Source organism: Condylura cristata, unplaced genomic scaffold, assembly GCF_000260355.1.
Source record: "Condylura cristata isolate star-nosed mole 26May11 unplaced genomic scaffold, ConCri1.0 scaffold00040, whole genome shotgun sequence".
Lineage (NCBI taxonomy): Eukaryota > Metazoa > Chordata > Mammalia > Eulipotyphla > Talpidae > Condylura > Condylura cristata.
In genome coordinates this window covers 7337787-7354793 of record NW_004567141.1, presented here as the reverse complement: position 1 = coordinate 7354793, position 17007 = coordinate 7337787, and the positions used below count along the sequence as shown (strand labels likewise).

Below are 17007 nucleotides of genomic sequence, written 5' to 3'. Positions count from 1 at the left end.
AAAAATTAAAAATTTATTGTTAAGTAGTAAATCAGACAGCTGTGGTACACACATACATATATGAATGTTTGTATTACTAAGTGAAATAATCCAGTTTGGAAAGACTGCATACTGTATGATTGGAATTATTTGACATTCTGGAAAAGGAAAAACTATGGAGACAATAAAAAATGACTGGTTTTCAGGCATTAGGGGAAGGAGAAATGATGAATAAAGGAAGCCAGCAGATTTCTAGCACAGTGAAACTATTTTCTATGACACTGTAATGGTGAATACATAGCTTTATGCATTTGCCTAAACCAATAAAATATGCCACATTAAGTCTGACCCCTAGTATAAGCTGTAGATGTGAGGTGATATGTCATTGTGTCAAATGTACCATCCTGGTGGGGGATGTTGATGGTGGCCTAGGAAGCAAGTGTTTGTGCATGGGAGGGAGGGGCACACGAAACTCAGTGTACTTTCCACTTAAATTTGCTGTGCACATAATGTTCCAAAACATTAACACTACTTTCAAAAGGGGGATGTGGTAATATTTTGTGCCATTCTCAGCTTCTTGATAACCAATGTTGTGTCTCCACCAAGCCTTGTAGTTCTTGCACATTTGCAAGGAAATCTCAGCAGTAAGCATCAGGAAACTTTTAGTAAGTCAAGATTTATTATTTGCAGTTTTGAAGTTACATGGCACACTTGAAGTCATGGAGAAAGGCGGAAAGGGAGAGGAAGGGAGAGAGGGAAACAGAAAGGAAAGGTGACAGAGAAAGGAGAAAGAGGGAGTAGGAAAGGATTCAGTTTTTATTTGGATTGAAGTTGGGAGTCTAGTCTTATGGGCTAATATTTATCTGTGAATTTAAAACAGAGTGAAAATTTAAAGTGCACAAAGGGAAGAAACCAGTAGCCCAGAAGACCAATAATCTAAAGGAAGTTGAGGTGGCCTGGCTTTTTCTCTTGTCCTTTGGCAGGCAGTACCAATTTCAGCTTGAGATAGCTGAAATTGAAGTGTATGACTCTTTGAAGAAGATACCTTGGCAATCAGAGCTTAAGTCAGGCACTTGCATTGCAAAAAATAGAATAAAGATATTGTCATGATTTATACTGCAATGTTGGGAATATATTCACTAACAAAACTGGGTCTCTCTCTTGTTGATGTTATTATTCAACTACTTTAATAAGAGCTCTATTGAGAAATAACTGGTAGAAAATAAACTGTATATATTTAAAGTATACATAAACGTAATTTTATAGTATTAATCTGCATATATACCCAAGAAACCTTCACCAACATGAAGATACTGAAGATATACCTCGGCCTCCAAATCATCTCATGCTTGTTTGTAATCTTTTCTATACCACTCTCCTTTCCAGGCAACTACTGATCTAGTACAAATGTCATTTGCATTTTCTAGGGTTTTATAAAAGTAGTAGTATATAGTAGGTATAGTTTTTGGTTCTAACTTCTTTCATGTGAAATAATTATGTTAAAATGTGTCCTTGTGGTGTTTAGCGATACTTTCATTCCATTTTACTGCTGAGTAGTATTTCATTACAGGGATATACCATTTTATGTATCCATTTATCTGTTGATAGGTGTGGGTATCTTCAACGTGGAGCTATTACCAATAAAAATGTCATGAACATTCATGTATTTTCATTTTTCTTGACAAACATTCAGAGTGGAATAGAAAGACCACATAAGGGGATTTTTAACTTTTAAAGAAACTGTCAAACTGTTTTCCAAAGTGATGATCAGCAGGTATGAGTTTCAGTACTTCTATTCTTGCCAAATTTCATGTGATCAGTTTTTTTTTTATTTCACTCATTCTAATAGAAGTTTATAATGTCTTACTATGGATTTACTTTACCTTTTCTTAATATCTAATGACATTGCACATATTTTTGTGTACTTAATTGGCATTTGCGTATCTTTATTGGCAAATTTCTGTTACTATTTGATGTTGGATTTGTCATGTGCATTTTTCTGCAACATTAACTTCATTAATGTAGTGAATTACTTTGGTAAATGTTTGAATATAACATCCACCTGCAGTCCTGGGATAACCAACTGTCAGAAGTGATATGAATATAGGTATTTTAATTTGATAAAAAGTTTTTTAGGAAGATTGCATCTAAGTTTTTCTGAGCTATGGACGTAGTTTTCCAGTCTATTCTTGTACTGTTTAACTTTAGTGTCAGGGTAAAGCAGACTCTGTAGGATGAGTTGTGCCATGAGTTTGGGCGTAGCACAGGGGCGCTATTCAATAATTCTTTCATTGATTATTTGGAACAGTGAAAGGTGAATTAATATGAAATAAACAGATATTGTTTTATGAAACATTTTAATAATAAAATAAGGAATGCATAATTAATGATATTGTTAATGGAGAAGAAGGAGTTATGATTCACAGTCACTGTCTCTTTAGTCTTCCTTGTGACCCTGAAATGGGAATCATTACACCTTTTTGTTGTTGTTGTTGTTGTTAATAGTTGAGAAGCCTGAGCGACCCTCCATCGTTGTGCAGCAGTTACAGCACAGCACTATGAAGCTATCCACAACCACTGTCGCACAAGTTCAATCCCCAGGCAGAAAGGTGACCCACATGGCATGGCAGACCTCTCCTGACCTGCCCACTGCTCCCCTCAACAATGTATTTCAGCAGATCTGCCTGTTTTGCTCCCAACTCTATCTCTGGCGAATCCTCTCACACTCCGCACCTTGATGTGTACCTCAGTTCTTGTACATATAAATAAATAAATCTTTTTTAAAAAAAATAGATGAGAAGCCTGAGAGGTTTTTGCTTGTAAAGTTCATTTGGTTATCAAAGAGTTGGCACAAACTATATTCACTGTCAGTCTTCTTCTCTGTGCACCTGAGGGAACATGAATTCCCCCCACCTGAAGCCATCACTGCTGGCTACTACTGGGTTCTGTAGCCTGAGAGACCTGGTGTCCTAGAGGGAAGTTAGTTCCTCTGGGCATTACTCTTGGAAAGGAAGGGTGTGGTCACCTGCGCAGAGGGCCTCAAGTCGTCTGCATCAGTGGTTCTGGAGGCCATTTGAGGAGGAGCTTCTTCCTCTGATGTCTGTGGCACAGCAAAGATGACTAGAGGAGTTGCACTATATGCTTCACACAGGATATAGGGCCTCAACAACCCGTCAAACTGATGTGTCAGGGTACAAATGAGCGACTGATCATTTATATTGAAGAAGGAGATGGTCCCACCTTCATAGTCCAGGAAGACCCCTACTTGTATAGGGGGGGTTCTCAGAGATAGATCAATTCTATCAGGAATGAATGTGAAATACTTATTTTTTTCATTCAGTCTCAGCACCCAGTACCCATTTTCGGGAGACAAAGTCTCAAAAATTTCCTCTCTGTTAACATCATCCCGGCAGACGCCCAAGCCCCAATACCTATTGTGTCCCACATCGACCTCCCAGTAGTGTTTCCCTGCCTGGAAACCCTGAGAAGCCACCACACACTTCCTCCGGAACCTCTTCTCCAAGTAGGGCACATCCTGGTGAATACTGCTATAGGTGACAGCTTTCAGATCAGAAATGTAGAGACAGGGATGAGCCGTGTCTGGGTCCAGAGTCACCTCCGCTGGTGATGGTTGGGGAGAAATGAAAAGTTAATCTGAAGGACACTGGCTAGGCACAGAGGTCAGCCCCTCCCACTGCACTGACTCAGAGGGGACCAGATGGGATCCTAGAGCCAAAATCTCCATCAGATTCTGATGGACTCAGTCCCCACCCGGCCCCTCCCTCACGTCCAGGGCAGCCTGGGACTATACCAATGCCTGAAAGTGCCCAAATGTGAGATCCTAACTTCTGAATCGTACACCAACCCCACCACCATGCCACTGTGTAAGCCCACTATTTGATTTTGTGAGAATTAAGTGGCCCCACTATTCAGAATCCTCCCACATTACCAGTTCCGGCCCAACTTTATATATCCCTGTCAGCCCAGGCCCTTTGCACTAGTGTCCTTTACTCCTTGGTCTTTACCTATAACCTTTATTGTCCCTTCTAGTTCAGAGCTAAGAAGTGTGTCTGAGGGGAGCTACATCCCAGGTTGGGGACATCACAGCTCCCTCATCTGCAGGTTGGATGGGCCTCCGTGTTCCTCAAGACCACATATCTGTTGCTGGTCTGTCTCTCTCCCAGGCCTATTCAGTGATCTGTCTCACTGTCACCACCTTAGGTTTGGTACCTGCATGTTTCTGGGCCTCTCTCCATTCTGAAAACAAGCAGACAGAAAGAGGGGTCAGTTCTCATATGGAGGGTGGTGCTCTTTTTGAGTGTCATGGTCCCACAAGAGATCTGGTGAAGGTTTTGGGGACTCTGTAAGACTCAGCCCCTTGGTATCTGCTGACAATTTCAGGGCACCCACAACGCTTCAGATTATCATAGACTTTTCCTTTGCAAAGTCTTATGGGCTTCAGGTTGTCATGAACTGAAGACTGGAAGAGATAAATAAAAGAAAGGAAAGGACATCTTCTCACCTGCCTCTGCATGCTTCTTTCTCCAATCTGAAATCAAAACACAGAAAAGGATGAAATCACAGAATGGACCCAGAGGCAAGTGCAGGAGGAACGTTCTATATTTGATAATGCTTTAGCCAGTTTTTCATGGGATGGCCATGATGAGAAAAACAGAATAATCAGTGGCTGAAACAAGCCTGGATCAGGGATAAGTTAAGCAGATGTCCCATACATTTTCACTATTTTGGGCCCACCACTCTCAGAAAACTAGTTATCCCCACAAAATGTACCAACAGGCAAAGTCTGTAGATCATGTTAGTAAGTTTCAAACCTGTGCTGATTCTAAAGCCCCAGATATCCAAGAAATCCTCATGGTTCAATGCCAGGCAGGTGGGCCAGCTCCTCTCATGCTCCCTGTCTGGTCTGGGGCCAAGGAGGGGCCCAGGGACACTGTGCGGGGGGCTCGGAACATCCCAGGCTACTTACCCAATTCTCTCTGAATTTTCCCTGAAACAGAAACAGAGCATCAGAGAAGTGCAGGTGTAAAGACAGCCCTGGTCTTCCTTCAGAGGGGGTGAGCTATGGGTGAAGGACAGCACTTCCTAGTGCTCCCCTGTGGGCTCTGCTCCCAAGCCCCTGCACTGAGCATCTCTAACTGGGGATCAGAAACTCTCATGCTGAAGGAGAGACTGACATTTAGGAACTTCAGAGGTAGAAGTGGCAGTTATCAAGGAGGAGGTGGGATATATTTTCAAGGGACAGGTTCACCAAGGAGGAGATATTTTGTTGTTTGGAGTGAAAATTTTTATTGTGACTGAACATTACTTTATCTAATTTTTAGTATAATTTATTTCCTCTTTCAACTACACTGGAATTTTTCTACTTAAGTCTTGGAATTTCTTAGAAATTCTTAGCAATTTATATAAACTTTGTAGGTAGTGAAAATAATTCCTTCCCCAATTCTGGTTTCCTACATGAGGTAGAAAGAGTCTGATGGGAGCCGACATTTCTGGAAGGCACCATTTTAGGCCTCATTTTGAGGGAAATGAGGAATGTGGCCTTTGGCCTCCTAATGGGCCTCTGGAAGACAGATATGAAGAATAGATGTGGAGGTGAAAGCTGATCCTCATCCCAGGGAACCAAGAATAAGCTTTATGACTTATACTCTCTTACTCACCCCTGTTGAAGGAAATCCTCAGGACAATGATACCAGCGATACCAGCGCACAGGACAAAGCAGAGCACTCCCAGCAAAATAGACACCGGATAGAATGGTGATGTTTGGAAAAACGTCTCTATAAAACAGTTCACAGACCCTTCAGTAATTGCTTGAACAGGGAAGATGGTTTGTCACTTAAGCTATCCTCTACCCCATGATGAAAAGGAAATTTTGTATCATTTTTTCTACAAGTTTAAAACATCCATTGCTATGTAACTATATGTTTGGATTTTGTTTTTGTATATAAGACTAGATACAAAGTGTAGAAGTTAGATTTTACTTTCTTCTAAAAGTCTGTTTTCTTCTAAACATATAACAGTTGTGCATCATGCTAAGTGGGCTTTTACACATTGTTGCTGTAATGTCACACCAAATGTCTGTCCATACCAACTTTATGTGCTGCTATGGAATTGTCTCCTGGCTCTCTGGTCTGTACCATTGGCCAATTCCTATACCGTTGCTTTTATTTTGATTAAACAAATCATCACAGCTCTAGGATATATACTAAATTCTAAGCTACTAAGCTATTATTCAGCTGTGTCTTGTGATATATGGCCATTTGCTCTGCCATGCAATTTTACAACTGACATGTCTAAGTTCTGAGAAATTCTGCTGAGATTTTGAATAGTTTCATAATGAATCTTAGAAAATTTCTGGGAAAAGTAATATATTTAAAATATTTTTTCTTCTTACCTGAAAGCTATTTTTCTTCTTATTTTAGTTTTCTTTAATGACTTTTAGCGAAGTTTTATAATGTCCTTTAATAAGAGCTTTTTAATATCTTACTGGATTTTCTTCTAGTTAACATCTTTATGTTGACATGGTATGTCTGTTTTTCTGTCTTTGCTTGTGTTCACAGATGAAATTAATTTTGTTCATTAAACTTATTTCATATGAATGTGATGAGCTCTCTTATAAACGAAAGAAGTATACTTTTCTGAAGTTTTTTTTCGTGATACTGGAACAATGGCCATTTTATGTCTTTCTTCCTAAGAGTTGTAATTCTTTTCCAGTTTCATTTTTATTGCAAGATAATGTTTAACACAAATATTTAATAGAGTCACCCTTATAAAGTTTGATTTTAAATGATATATAAGTGTGTGATATTTCCTTCAGATTTGTAAGATGATTCTTATAACTGAATTTACAAGAGTTTTGGTTATGGGTATTAAACTTTATGATTTATTGACATCTGTTAAGAAACATAATTATTCTCCTATTTAATTATTATTTAATTATTACATTACTATGTATTCTAAAGTTGACCTAAATCCTCCAGGAAAAGCTCAGTTCAGTCAAAATGCATTAATCTTTTAACACACTATTGGTTATGTTTGCAATTTTTTTTTTAAGATTTTTTAAGATTTTTTTTTTAAGATTTTGGTACAGGCCAGAGATGCGGAGGGTGAGAGTATTCACCAGAGACAGAGCGGGGTACAGAACAGGCAGATGAACGAAGTACACTGCTGAGGGGAGCAGTGGGCGGGTCAGGAGAGGTCTGCCACCCATGTGGGTCTCCTCCCGGGCAGGCGGGCATTAAACAAATGCGGAAGTGGTTCAAGCTTCTTTGTGCTGTGCTTTAACCTGCTGCGCAACCAGGGAGGGCCATACATTTGCAATTTTACACACAACTGGTTTAGGACATCACATTTTTTGCTTCTAATAAATTTAGTCAATACTTCTTCTTTTCCACTCTGCCCTTGGGTATGAAAATTATTCTAATTTAAGGAAATGAATTCAATCTTCCTATTTTTTTTTAACTTGGTTTAAGACTGAATTTTTCCTTTTTCTTGTAAGTTTGGTAGACTTTATGATAAAATTCTGTGACTAGTATCTTCTTTTAGAAATAATTTTAAATACTGACTCAATCTTTTCATAGCTATAAAGTTAACTTTGATGGTTATTTATCATTGAGTTAGAATTTATATTTTATATTTTTCTAGGAAATTTTTCATTTCATCATACATCAACAGAATAGCACAATGTTATTCAAACAGCTTACCTTTTATATTTCTGTTGCTTCGTTAGATCTACCCTTTTGTTATTTCTACACTATTTAATTATGACGTCTTTCCCTTATTTTGAATGTTTCCAGAAATTTACTTACTTTAACAGCATTCAGGAACATTTAATTCAAACCTTAAATTACAAAATTTGTTTTCTTATTTCTGTGAATTATCCACTTTATGATTTCCATTGTTCTATTCTTCTCAAAGTTATTTTAAAATAGATATCCATGCTTACAAGATAAATTTCCAGCCTTTCCATTTCTAATATAGTCACTTAAAGATGTAACTGTGATGGGCCCTCCCTGGTGACGCAGCGGGTTAAAGCACAGCACAAAGAAGCTTGATCCACTTCCCCATGAGTTGGATCTCTGCCTGCCCTGGGGGAGACCCACATGGTGCAGCAGACCTCTCCTGACCCGCCCGCTGCGCCCCTCAGCAGTGTACTTCGTTCATCTGCCTGTTCTGTACCCCGCTCTGTCTCTGGTGAATACTCTCACCCTCCGCATCTCTGGCCTGTACCCAGTTCTGTATGAATAAATAAATAAATCTTAAAAAAAAAATAAAAAAAATGTAACTGTGATTCACAAGGCTATATTTGCTCCATTTCACATACTATGATGCTTGTGAACTCATTATTATTTTAGCCTAAGAATTTTCTGCTAATTGTCCTATTTTTTTCAAATATCCATCTGTTATTTTTCTAGGTGGGTTTTTAATTTTGTCAAACATTAAAATTTTAAGTCATTAACTTTCTTATACTGTGATAAAAAATGTCAGTTCTTTGAAAGTATCTGAAAACAGTCCTGGTGGAAGTTTGTTTATATCCCCTATGTGCCTCAAAATAATGTTCAGAGGAAACAGTCTTCTAAGAATGCTATTAAATAAATCTAGATAATTGCTAATTAAAATATTCTACTCATTTAATAAATTTTGGAATGCAACATATATTGATTTTTCCTTATAGCCTTTTGTGTATTTGCTTATATATAAGCATATATATGTGGATATGTAATAATGTATATGTACTTATATTTTTATATCTTTTGCTGTATTGCTTCTGATATTTGTGAAGCCAACCTATTTATAATAATGTATTTTTCTTGAAACTTCCCTTTTCCTTCTCTTATGTTAATGTATCTGCCCTGGCTCTACTTTTGTTAATATTTGTCAGGAAGTTCTTTTTCCACATTTTTATAAAAAGTTCATATGTTTTACATTTTTTTGTCTTATGATATGCAACAATGGCTATTTTAAAAATCTAATATGACTTTCTCTGTCTTTTTACTAGCAAATTAATTCCTGTTACATTGATTGTGATTACAGGCATATTTGGGTTTACTTATTATTGTCAAATGCTTAAAAATCCATACTTTGGGTTAGACAATCCTCCCTCACTCCTCCTCCTTCCCACTTACCTCCTATCCATACATTAAGTTTCATCTCTTGGTCCTGGTCCTGGTGCTGGATGGAGCATGATATGTTTCCAGTATTGTCTTGGACCCTAATGGAGGTTTCCACATGAAACAGGCCTTGTACGTCTGTGTTCACCTTCAAGTCTGAGGGCAAATCATGTCCCTGTGGACTTTTCCACTTTACTGTGGGTTGTGGGAACCAGCCCGAGGACTTGCACAGTAGCTGAATATTTCCACCATGTCCCATGATAGAAATGAGAGGGGCCAACCCCAGTGCTGGGAAGAAAAAAATAAAGGGATGATAACAAAGATCATATGCCAATCCTACAGCTGTTCTGAGCCAAATCCATGAAGCTCACAGACATAACACATTGTCTTCTGTCTCCCTACCATTCTCTTATATACACTCATACCTCTGCTATAAGTCCTTCCATGAGTTTTGTTTATTCAATGCACATTTAGCAGCCACTGTATTTGTGATCATTCCTAATTACAAAATTTATTAAATAAATAAAGCAGAGCTAATGAAAAATTTCCTGGATAAACAGAATTGCATTGTGAAAAGTGCACATACATAGCAAATTCTGAGGCAAGAGTGAATTACCATTAGAAGAAGTCACAGCTTCCTGGAAGTGACATTGTGTCCTGCTATATCAGATGAATAGGGATTTTGTGTGTGGACAATAGAGGAAAGAAAGAAAAATATCAGATAGAGGCAAACCATGCTGTGATTAGTGGACATGCTGTAATGTGTACAAAGGACTTATGAATATTCTTTATTTTTAGAATGTGATGTGCAAGAATGAACAAGAATGACACCTAATAGATGTATGGAGCTGTTAGAATAGTAATCCCAGTAATGCAGACAATATCTCTTACAGACATTGTAGGGCTATTCACTGGTTTCCAATAGGTAAGGGGTTACAACCAGATCTACACCTGCAGCAGCATGGAGAAAGGACCATGAGTATCCCTCAGGAGCAGAGTGGTCAAACCACTCTGAAGTCATTCAGGGAAGAGAAAACAAGACCTGGAGAAGATAGAGACTATGAAAGTGAAAAGATAGATGGAAGAGATATTAGAGGTTTGATCCAACAGAACTTACAGTAGGGTAAGGAAAAGCGTTGGCCTGACCATCAGATATATGACTTGGAGACCAAGAAAATGGTTCTTACAGAAATATTTAACCTCAGTTTAATGATTTCTTATTGTCCATCTCACACCAAAATCAGGACTTAGCCTACATGTGCTATTCTCTTCAATTGCTCAGGGTCTAGACCATTGCACAGAGCCAAATAAATGACGTTTAAGTAAAGAAGTAAAGGAAGTACAAAGTAGTAAGTGTGGCTAAGATGATGTAAGCTTGTTGTCTGCTTCTTCCTCTAGTAAACCTATAAATGCTGGAAAGAACCCAAGAAGAAACCACAGGAGAACCTTAAAGCTGAAAAGCTGAAAGTATATTGACTAGAGAGTAGAAAGGATAAAAAGCAAGAGCAATTGAACATCTTTGTTTGCTTTTATTGTCTGCAACACAAGGTGAATATGTCGGCACATGCTTCCCCCATTTCACTAACTTCAAAGGGGCCCAGCCATACCCACAAAATATTGATTCAGAGCTCCACTGACAAGAGGCCAGAGAAGAGCTCTTTATTACCCCTGTGGGCCAGAGACTCACCTACTCACCTAGAGACAATGGGGGGGTCTGACTTGGGAAAACATCTTGTACTCCCACAGGTAACACTAGATAAGGTCAGCAGAAAGCTCAGGATTATCAAACAAACCAAGCAGAGTAAAATAGTGTAGCAAAAGCTCTGAAAATTAAATCATCTTTGAAACTATAACTAGTACAAGTAAACAAGGACCTGAGTGCTGAACCTAGGGCAATAATTGCCAGGTTAAAATGGAAGGACCCAGAGTCTCTTAACATAATAACCAAAATGTTGACATTTCCATTAAAAATCATCCATCAAAACCCACACGTTTATGGACACCTAATTTTTGACAAAGGAGCAAAGAAGATACAATGGGACAAAGAAAGTTTGTTCAGCAAATGTGCTGGGAAAACTAGGAAGCTACATGCAAAAAAATGAAACTAGATCACTACTTCACTCCAGTCACAAAAATCAACTCGAAGTGGATTAAAGACCTAGACATAAGAACGGAAACCATCAAATACCTAGAAGCAAAGATAGACCAAACACTACACGACAACCCAGCAACCTCACTCCTAGGTATCTACCCAAAAGACACAAAAACACTGATTAAAAAGATACCTGCGCCCCCATGTTTATTGTTCCTTTATTTACAATTGGAAAAACATGGAAGCAGCCCAAATGCCCAAAAGTAGATGACTGGATTAGAAAGATGTGGTACATATATACAATGGAATATTACTCAGCAACCAAAAAAGAGAAACACATGTCTTTTGCAGCAACTTGGATGGAGCTGGAAAAGATCATGCTTAGTGAGATAAGCCAGAAAGAGAAAGAAAAATACCGGATGGTTTCACTCATAGCAGGAGTATAATGGACCAGGTGAGAAAATAACCAAAATAATGAACAACCATATACCAGAGACATTTTGTGGGGGTGGAGTGGGGAATGGGATCAAAAACGGAGGGGTGGGGGGGGAGGAATGCACGGGATTATGGTGATGGCACACGGGTGACTTGGTGATGGGAAACCCGCGGGGATTACAATTGAGATGGAAAAAAAAATGTACAAAATGATGTGAAAATAAACTTTTGTAATAAAAAAAAATCAATCACTAAAAAAAAGAAGAACAAAAATAATAGAAGTAATTGCAAAGAAGTGATAAATGGCTTTAATATCATCAAAATCAATATTACGTGTATTTGAAAAAAACAATAAGAAAGCTAGTGTAAACTGGGAAAGTCCAATTGTTGAATGCTTGAAGAATGGCTTAACAAGTTATGCTGCATACATGTGGCACAGTTGCTATTTCCTTGTAAGTTATGATTTTGAAGCATACGTAATAAGACATTAAAGTGTTATTTGTTCAAAAAAAACAAGTCCTAAAAATATCACTAAGGTTGCTGTCAATGAATTAGCCACTTTTTTTTTTTAAGTATTTTATGGCTTCAGGTATTATATACAAATCTTTAACGTGTTTTTAATCAATTTCTGTTTATGATGATAGATGCTGGTGTAGTTTTATTCTTTTACATGTGATTTTCCAATTTTTACAAACATACTTTATGAAAAGACTTTCCCTGCTTCACAGTAAGGTCTTTGCTCCTTTTTCATAATTTTTTTTTTATGTATTTGTGGTTTTATTACTGGATTTTCATTTTGTTTCATTCACCTGTATACTTGTTTTTATTCAAATACCATGTTGTATTTATTATTGCTGCTTTGCAGTATAGTTTGAAGTTTGAAAGTTTGATAAATACATGTTTATTTTTTTTATCTCAGGGATACTTTTAATCCTTGGAGCTTTACCAGTTCCAAATAAATTATATGAATTTTTGTTCTTTTTCTGTGGAAAAATGCCATTGGGGTTTTGACAATGATTAGGTTAAATTTGTAATTTGCTTTGGTTGGTATACCTATTTTAGCAATTTTAAATGTTCTCATCCGTGAGTACAGAACACCTTGCCTTTTTTTGTGCCTTCTATTTCTTTTCAATAATACCTTATAGGTTTGAGGTATAGATCTGTTACTACTTGGGTCAAATTTATTCCAAGGTATTTAGTTCTTTTTATACTTTAAAAATGGAACTTATCCCCCTAGCTATATCCCTTTCACTGCTATCAGGCAAAAATTGGATGTATGTGACCCAAAAAGGCACACACACCACAGCAAGAATTTGTAGAAGTTCACCTTCATGAAGGCAAACTACAGCACATCTCTGGGGGAAATGAAAAAAAAAAATCCAAACTATGAACTTGACCATAGTGGAAACACAAAGAAAAACATTCCATAAACTGCAGACTTTTGGGTCTGGAATGCTAGAGAGTCACAACCACCCATCAGCACTGCACCAAGTGCTGGATCCCTTCATGGCCCTACCAACCCCTGAATCTTTGATTGCAAAAGCAGGTTTCAATACCTACAAAGCTATCAAAGGTGAAAAAAATTAACATCTAATAAAACCACAACACTACCTCCTGGAAAAGTAGAAATAATTCAGGTCTCTAAATTTAAAGAAGAGAGAAATATTGAAAGAGCAAATGAAAATACAAAAAACAACAACACATGGCACCTTATGATTCCAAGGGCATATGACATCACAAGAAAAATAATAACTCTCCAGAGGCATTGGGCTTAGTAAAGAAGCCAATGTCAGAAGATCACATACAGTCTGAATCTACTTATGTAAGAGTATTGAAATGAAACTTACTATTGTATGCTTAAGTTTCCTGCATGTCTTATGAGTTGATCTTTCTCTGTCTTTTGTTTCTTTTCTTTTAAGTTGTATTGCAGTGAAACTTAAAAATATACCATTTAAAAATTTCAAATGTGCAATATAGCGGTTAAATATAATCAATTTATTGTGCAATCATCACCACAAAACTAAATGGAGGCAGAGAGCAGATTAGTGGTTGCCAAGGATTGGGATGGTTGCAGGAAGGGATGGCAGTGGGTTTGACTATCAAGGGGCAGCAAAGGGAGTTCACTGTGGCAATGGATATTTCTGTATCTTGAGTTGTGAAAAATTACATAGAACTATACACTCAACACATAATGAAATAGTAGCATAGAATGCTGTCCTCTAAGGGACATGTCTGTATTTAAATTTTCAACATTGGCATTGTTTATAAAGTCCAGAATGGTTCTAAAAGACAACTAAGATAAGAGTTTTCTGAAATAAGCAACTTACCTGACACCTGCAGCTCCCAGGTGGCCTCCTGGTAATGAAACTGAGAGCTAAAGTGGCATCCATACAAGCCAGCGTCCAAGGCAGTGATGTTCTTCAGCCTTAGAGACACTCGGCCATAGTCCATGGAGTCCTTCACCAACTCTGTTCTCTCTCTAAAGCCTGGCAGCTGCATATCATACAGGTCTTGCCCATCCCTGTAGAGGTGGACCACAGAGGAGAACTGATCTTTGAAGAAGCGCACTTCCATGGCCTCTGCACTTGTCTCGGGAGACAGAAAGCAGGAGAACACTATGTCCTCCCCCACCAAGACCTTGAAGGACTTGTCTGGCCCAAACACCTGCCACTGGCCTGTGGGAGGAAAACAGCAGATAAATGCCCAGAAGCCATTTTGTTGTCTCCCACTCAGAGCAATAGTGGGCTGGTGATATTCACGGGGTTGGAATTTTTATTAAGTTCTTCTTTCTAAATCCAGCACTTTGCATCTGAACATTCTCTTACACTTGCCAGAACACTTCCACATGGGTTACTTTATTCAGTCCTCATAAACATCCCAATGTGTGTTCTAATATATCCATTTTTTTTTTAAGAAAAACTAATACCAAAGAGACCAAATATATTATACATTGGTAAGAAAGGCAATTTCCAGATGCAGCCCCAAGACTAGAGGACACTCTGTGCCCCCTTCTCTCTCCTCTGCCCATGTGCTTTACTGAACACTCACATGAGGCCCAGATCCCTTCTCCAATCACCCATGAGATGAATTTGGGGCCACAAAACCTCTAGTTTGAGGTAATTTTAAAGGTTTCTTTCAAGCGCTCGATAATGCTTTGTGAGCAATTTATGTATATTGTGGAGTTTTGTGTAGTCTCTGCCTATGGACAATATTTATTTGTAGTTGAGTTTTATGTTTTTTTTTTTTTTAAAACTACTTATCCTGCCAAATTCTGAAAGATATGTTGTTACATTGTGACATGGAGATTTCTCAGTTTTTATTTCAGGGTATTTACTCTGGTGCATTTCTGGAATAATCTATCCTTTATAGCATGTAGCTTTGACATTTGCATAATAATTTTCTGTATACATGAATGTTATCACAAATGTGTATAATTTAATATACCAGGTAAAGAATACATGTTCCCTTCTTCCTTGAGAACTTCAATGGTGAAATCTTATTAACTCACCTCACCTTACTCATTATTGTCATTAACTACTTGCTACACAGTGTAAATAAAGACCTGCTGAGAAATGAGCAGGAAGACTTGCACCCAACACCGACTCCTGCATCTTCCTCACTCCCATTTCCCTAGCCCCCTTTTTGGAATCTCCACACACTGACACTGTCTCACACCTTCGAAGATCCTTCCCTGCTGTGTGTTGAGACCCATCCCCAACAACTCACCTTTTTTGTTGTTGTTGTTCAGTTTTATTACCATCTTGGTTTTGAAACTTTCTTCCAGTATGCTTAAATAATGATAATTATTTATATTCTGTGAGTCTTTCCTGTACAACTCTGGCTTCCTCAAGACAGGACTTATCTGTCTTACTTAGCATGATACCCTTGCGTCTAACACAGTGCCAGGCACAAACAATATGGCTACACATATCAATGGTGAGTACATTTTTTCTCCCAGTTCCTTATCCATATAATGATCATTTCATTAATTATCGTGGTGTAAATCACAGTTACCACTCTGTAATGGTTATATTTTCTCTTAAAGATACCACAAATTTTGGAGACCCACACCCATTTCTACATATACAATCACTTTGATTGGGAATGTCTAGTAATGAATTTACACACATCCATTTATAATACATTGCATATAGATGAGGGGAGGGTACAGGCACATCGGTGCAAAGATGTGTCCCCCGTGTAAATTTCCAAATAAGTGAGTTATTATACCCCCTTTTCTCTGAGTCTAGATAGATGTCACTTAAAATTTTTTGAATCGCATTTCATTCATACATTTCTAAGGAGACTTATCAAGTAAAACATGGCTTTGCAGTGTGGTTGTTCTGACAAGCTGCAGATAAAGATTAGCAGGTGCCGAGTGTCCTGCACCTCATTCCCCCCACTTCAGTTCTCCACAGTGGGATGGACATGTCGACTGCCAGCTGATGGAAAGCTTCTGGGCTGTCACTGACCACTGAACTGGGGAGTCTGATCTTTGCCTCCATCCTCTACTCCTGACCTGCTCCACCCTACGTCAGGAAACACCCAGAATATGCCTTGCTCCAACTTATTCCTCACTTAAATATCTGGGCAACTTCACCACTTTCAGGTTGCATTCCACAAATGTTCCCAGTTTTGCACACACACAGTCAGTGGCATTGTCTTTAACCTAAATGTTCTAAATGATGTCTCCTTCTAGGCAGACACCTAAATCAGAAACTTGTGTGTTCTACTCCAGACCTCCCCTGCCTAGACCCCACAACTGTCTAAGACAAGCGTTTAATTTAGTCATATTAGTTTTCCTACTGTTCCCTTCCCCAATACTGTGTCCTTTCTTCATCATTTGTTCCCATTATTTCTGGGCTACTATAATAAATTTCATAGTGCCCAAGTCCTTCATGCTTCCCTGTGTCTTCCACAATCTAGTTAGATATCAGAAAAGGCAAGAATAAACTGGAGGAACTCAAAAAAGAAAGATATCCCTATCTCATAACACTGCAATCATCATAACTAAAAAACTCAAAGTGTAAATCCATAAGAAGGGGACAGAGAAAGTTTCACGAGATGACTTACCTGACCCCAGTGTGAAAAGACTGAAAATCAGTGTGAACACAAGAGCCATGGATGTGTCCTGTGGGTCAGTGTCAGTCTATGGATGTAGATGGCATCAGGGAAAAGCAGATGGATTCATCAAGAGAAGAGGAGTCAGGCAAATGTCCCAGATGCAAAGACCATAGGCAAAGCTCAAAATGAGCTAGTGGCAAACTGGACTGTTCTTCCTAGATTCTCCCTGAGAGAGATGTGGCTTTTTGTGTGTTAAAAGAATGGGAACTCTGGACTTTGATCCACTGCAATTATGGCCACGTTATAAAC

At 38.3% G+C, this 17007-nt stretch overlaps 1 protein-coding gene across 1 annotated transcript; it reads right to left on the bottom strand.

Moving 5' to 3' along the window:
- Window positions 1-2959: 2959 nt before the first annotated feature.
- On the bottom strand, window positions 2960-16756 carry LOC101624599 (butyrophilin-like protein 3). Its single transcript, XM_004693668.1, has 8 exons — window positions 16708-16756; window positions 13962-14309; window positions 9123-9395; window positions 5658-5774; window positions 4967-4987; window positions 4502-4528; window positions 4210-4236; window positions 2960-3600 (listed from the first exon to the last, which is right to left on the bottom strand). Exons 1-8 carry the CDS (start codon window positions 16754-16756, stop codon window positions 2960-2962), a joined length of 1503 nt encoding a protein of 500 aa, XP_004693725.1.
- Between the last annotated feature and the right edge of the window lie 251 nt (window positions 16757-17007).

Coding starts and splice junctions, on each gene's coding strand:
- LOC101624599 (XM_004693668.1), bottom strand. CDS start 16,756: ATGGCTCTTGTGTTCACACTGATTTTCAGTCTTTTCACACTGGGGTCA. Junction 14,310..16,707: donor TCTTTTCACACTGGGGTCAG/GTAAGTCATCTC, acceptor TTCCTCCCACAG/GCCAGTGGCAGGTGTTTGGG. Junction 4,988..5,657: donor GAGGATTTCCTTCAACAGGG/GTGAGTAAGAGA, acceptor TTTCTGTTTCAG/GGAAAATTCAGAGAGAATTG.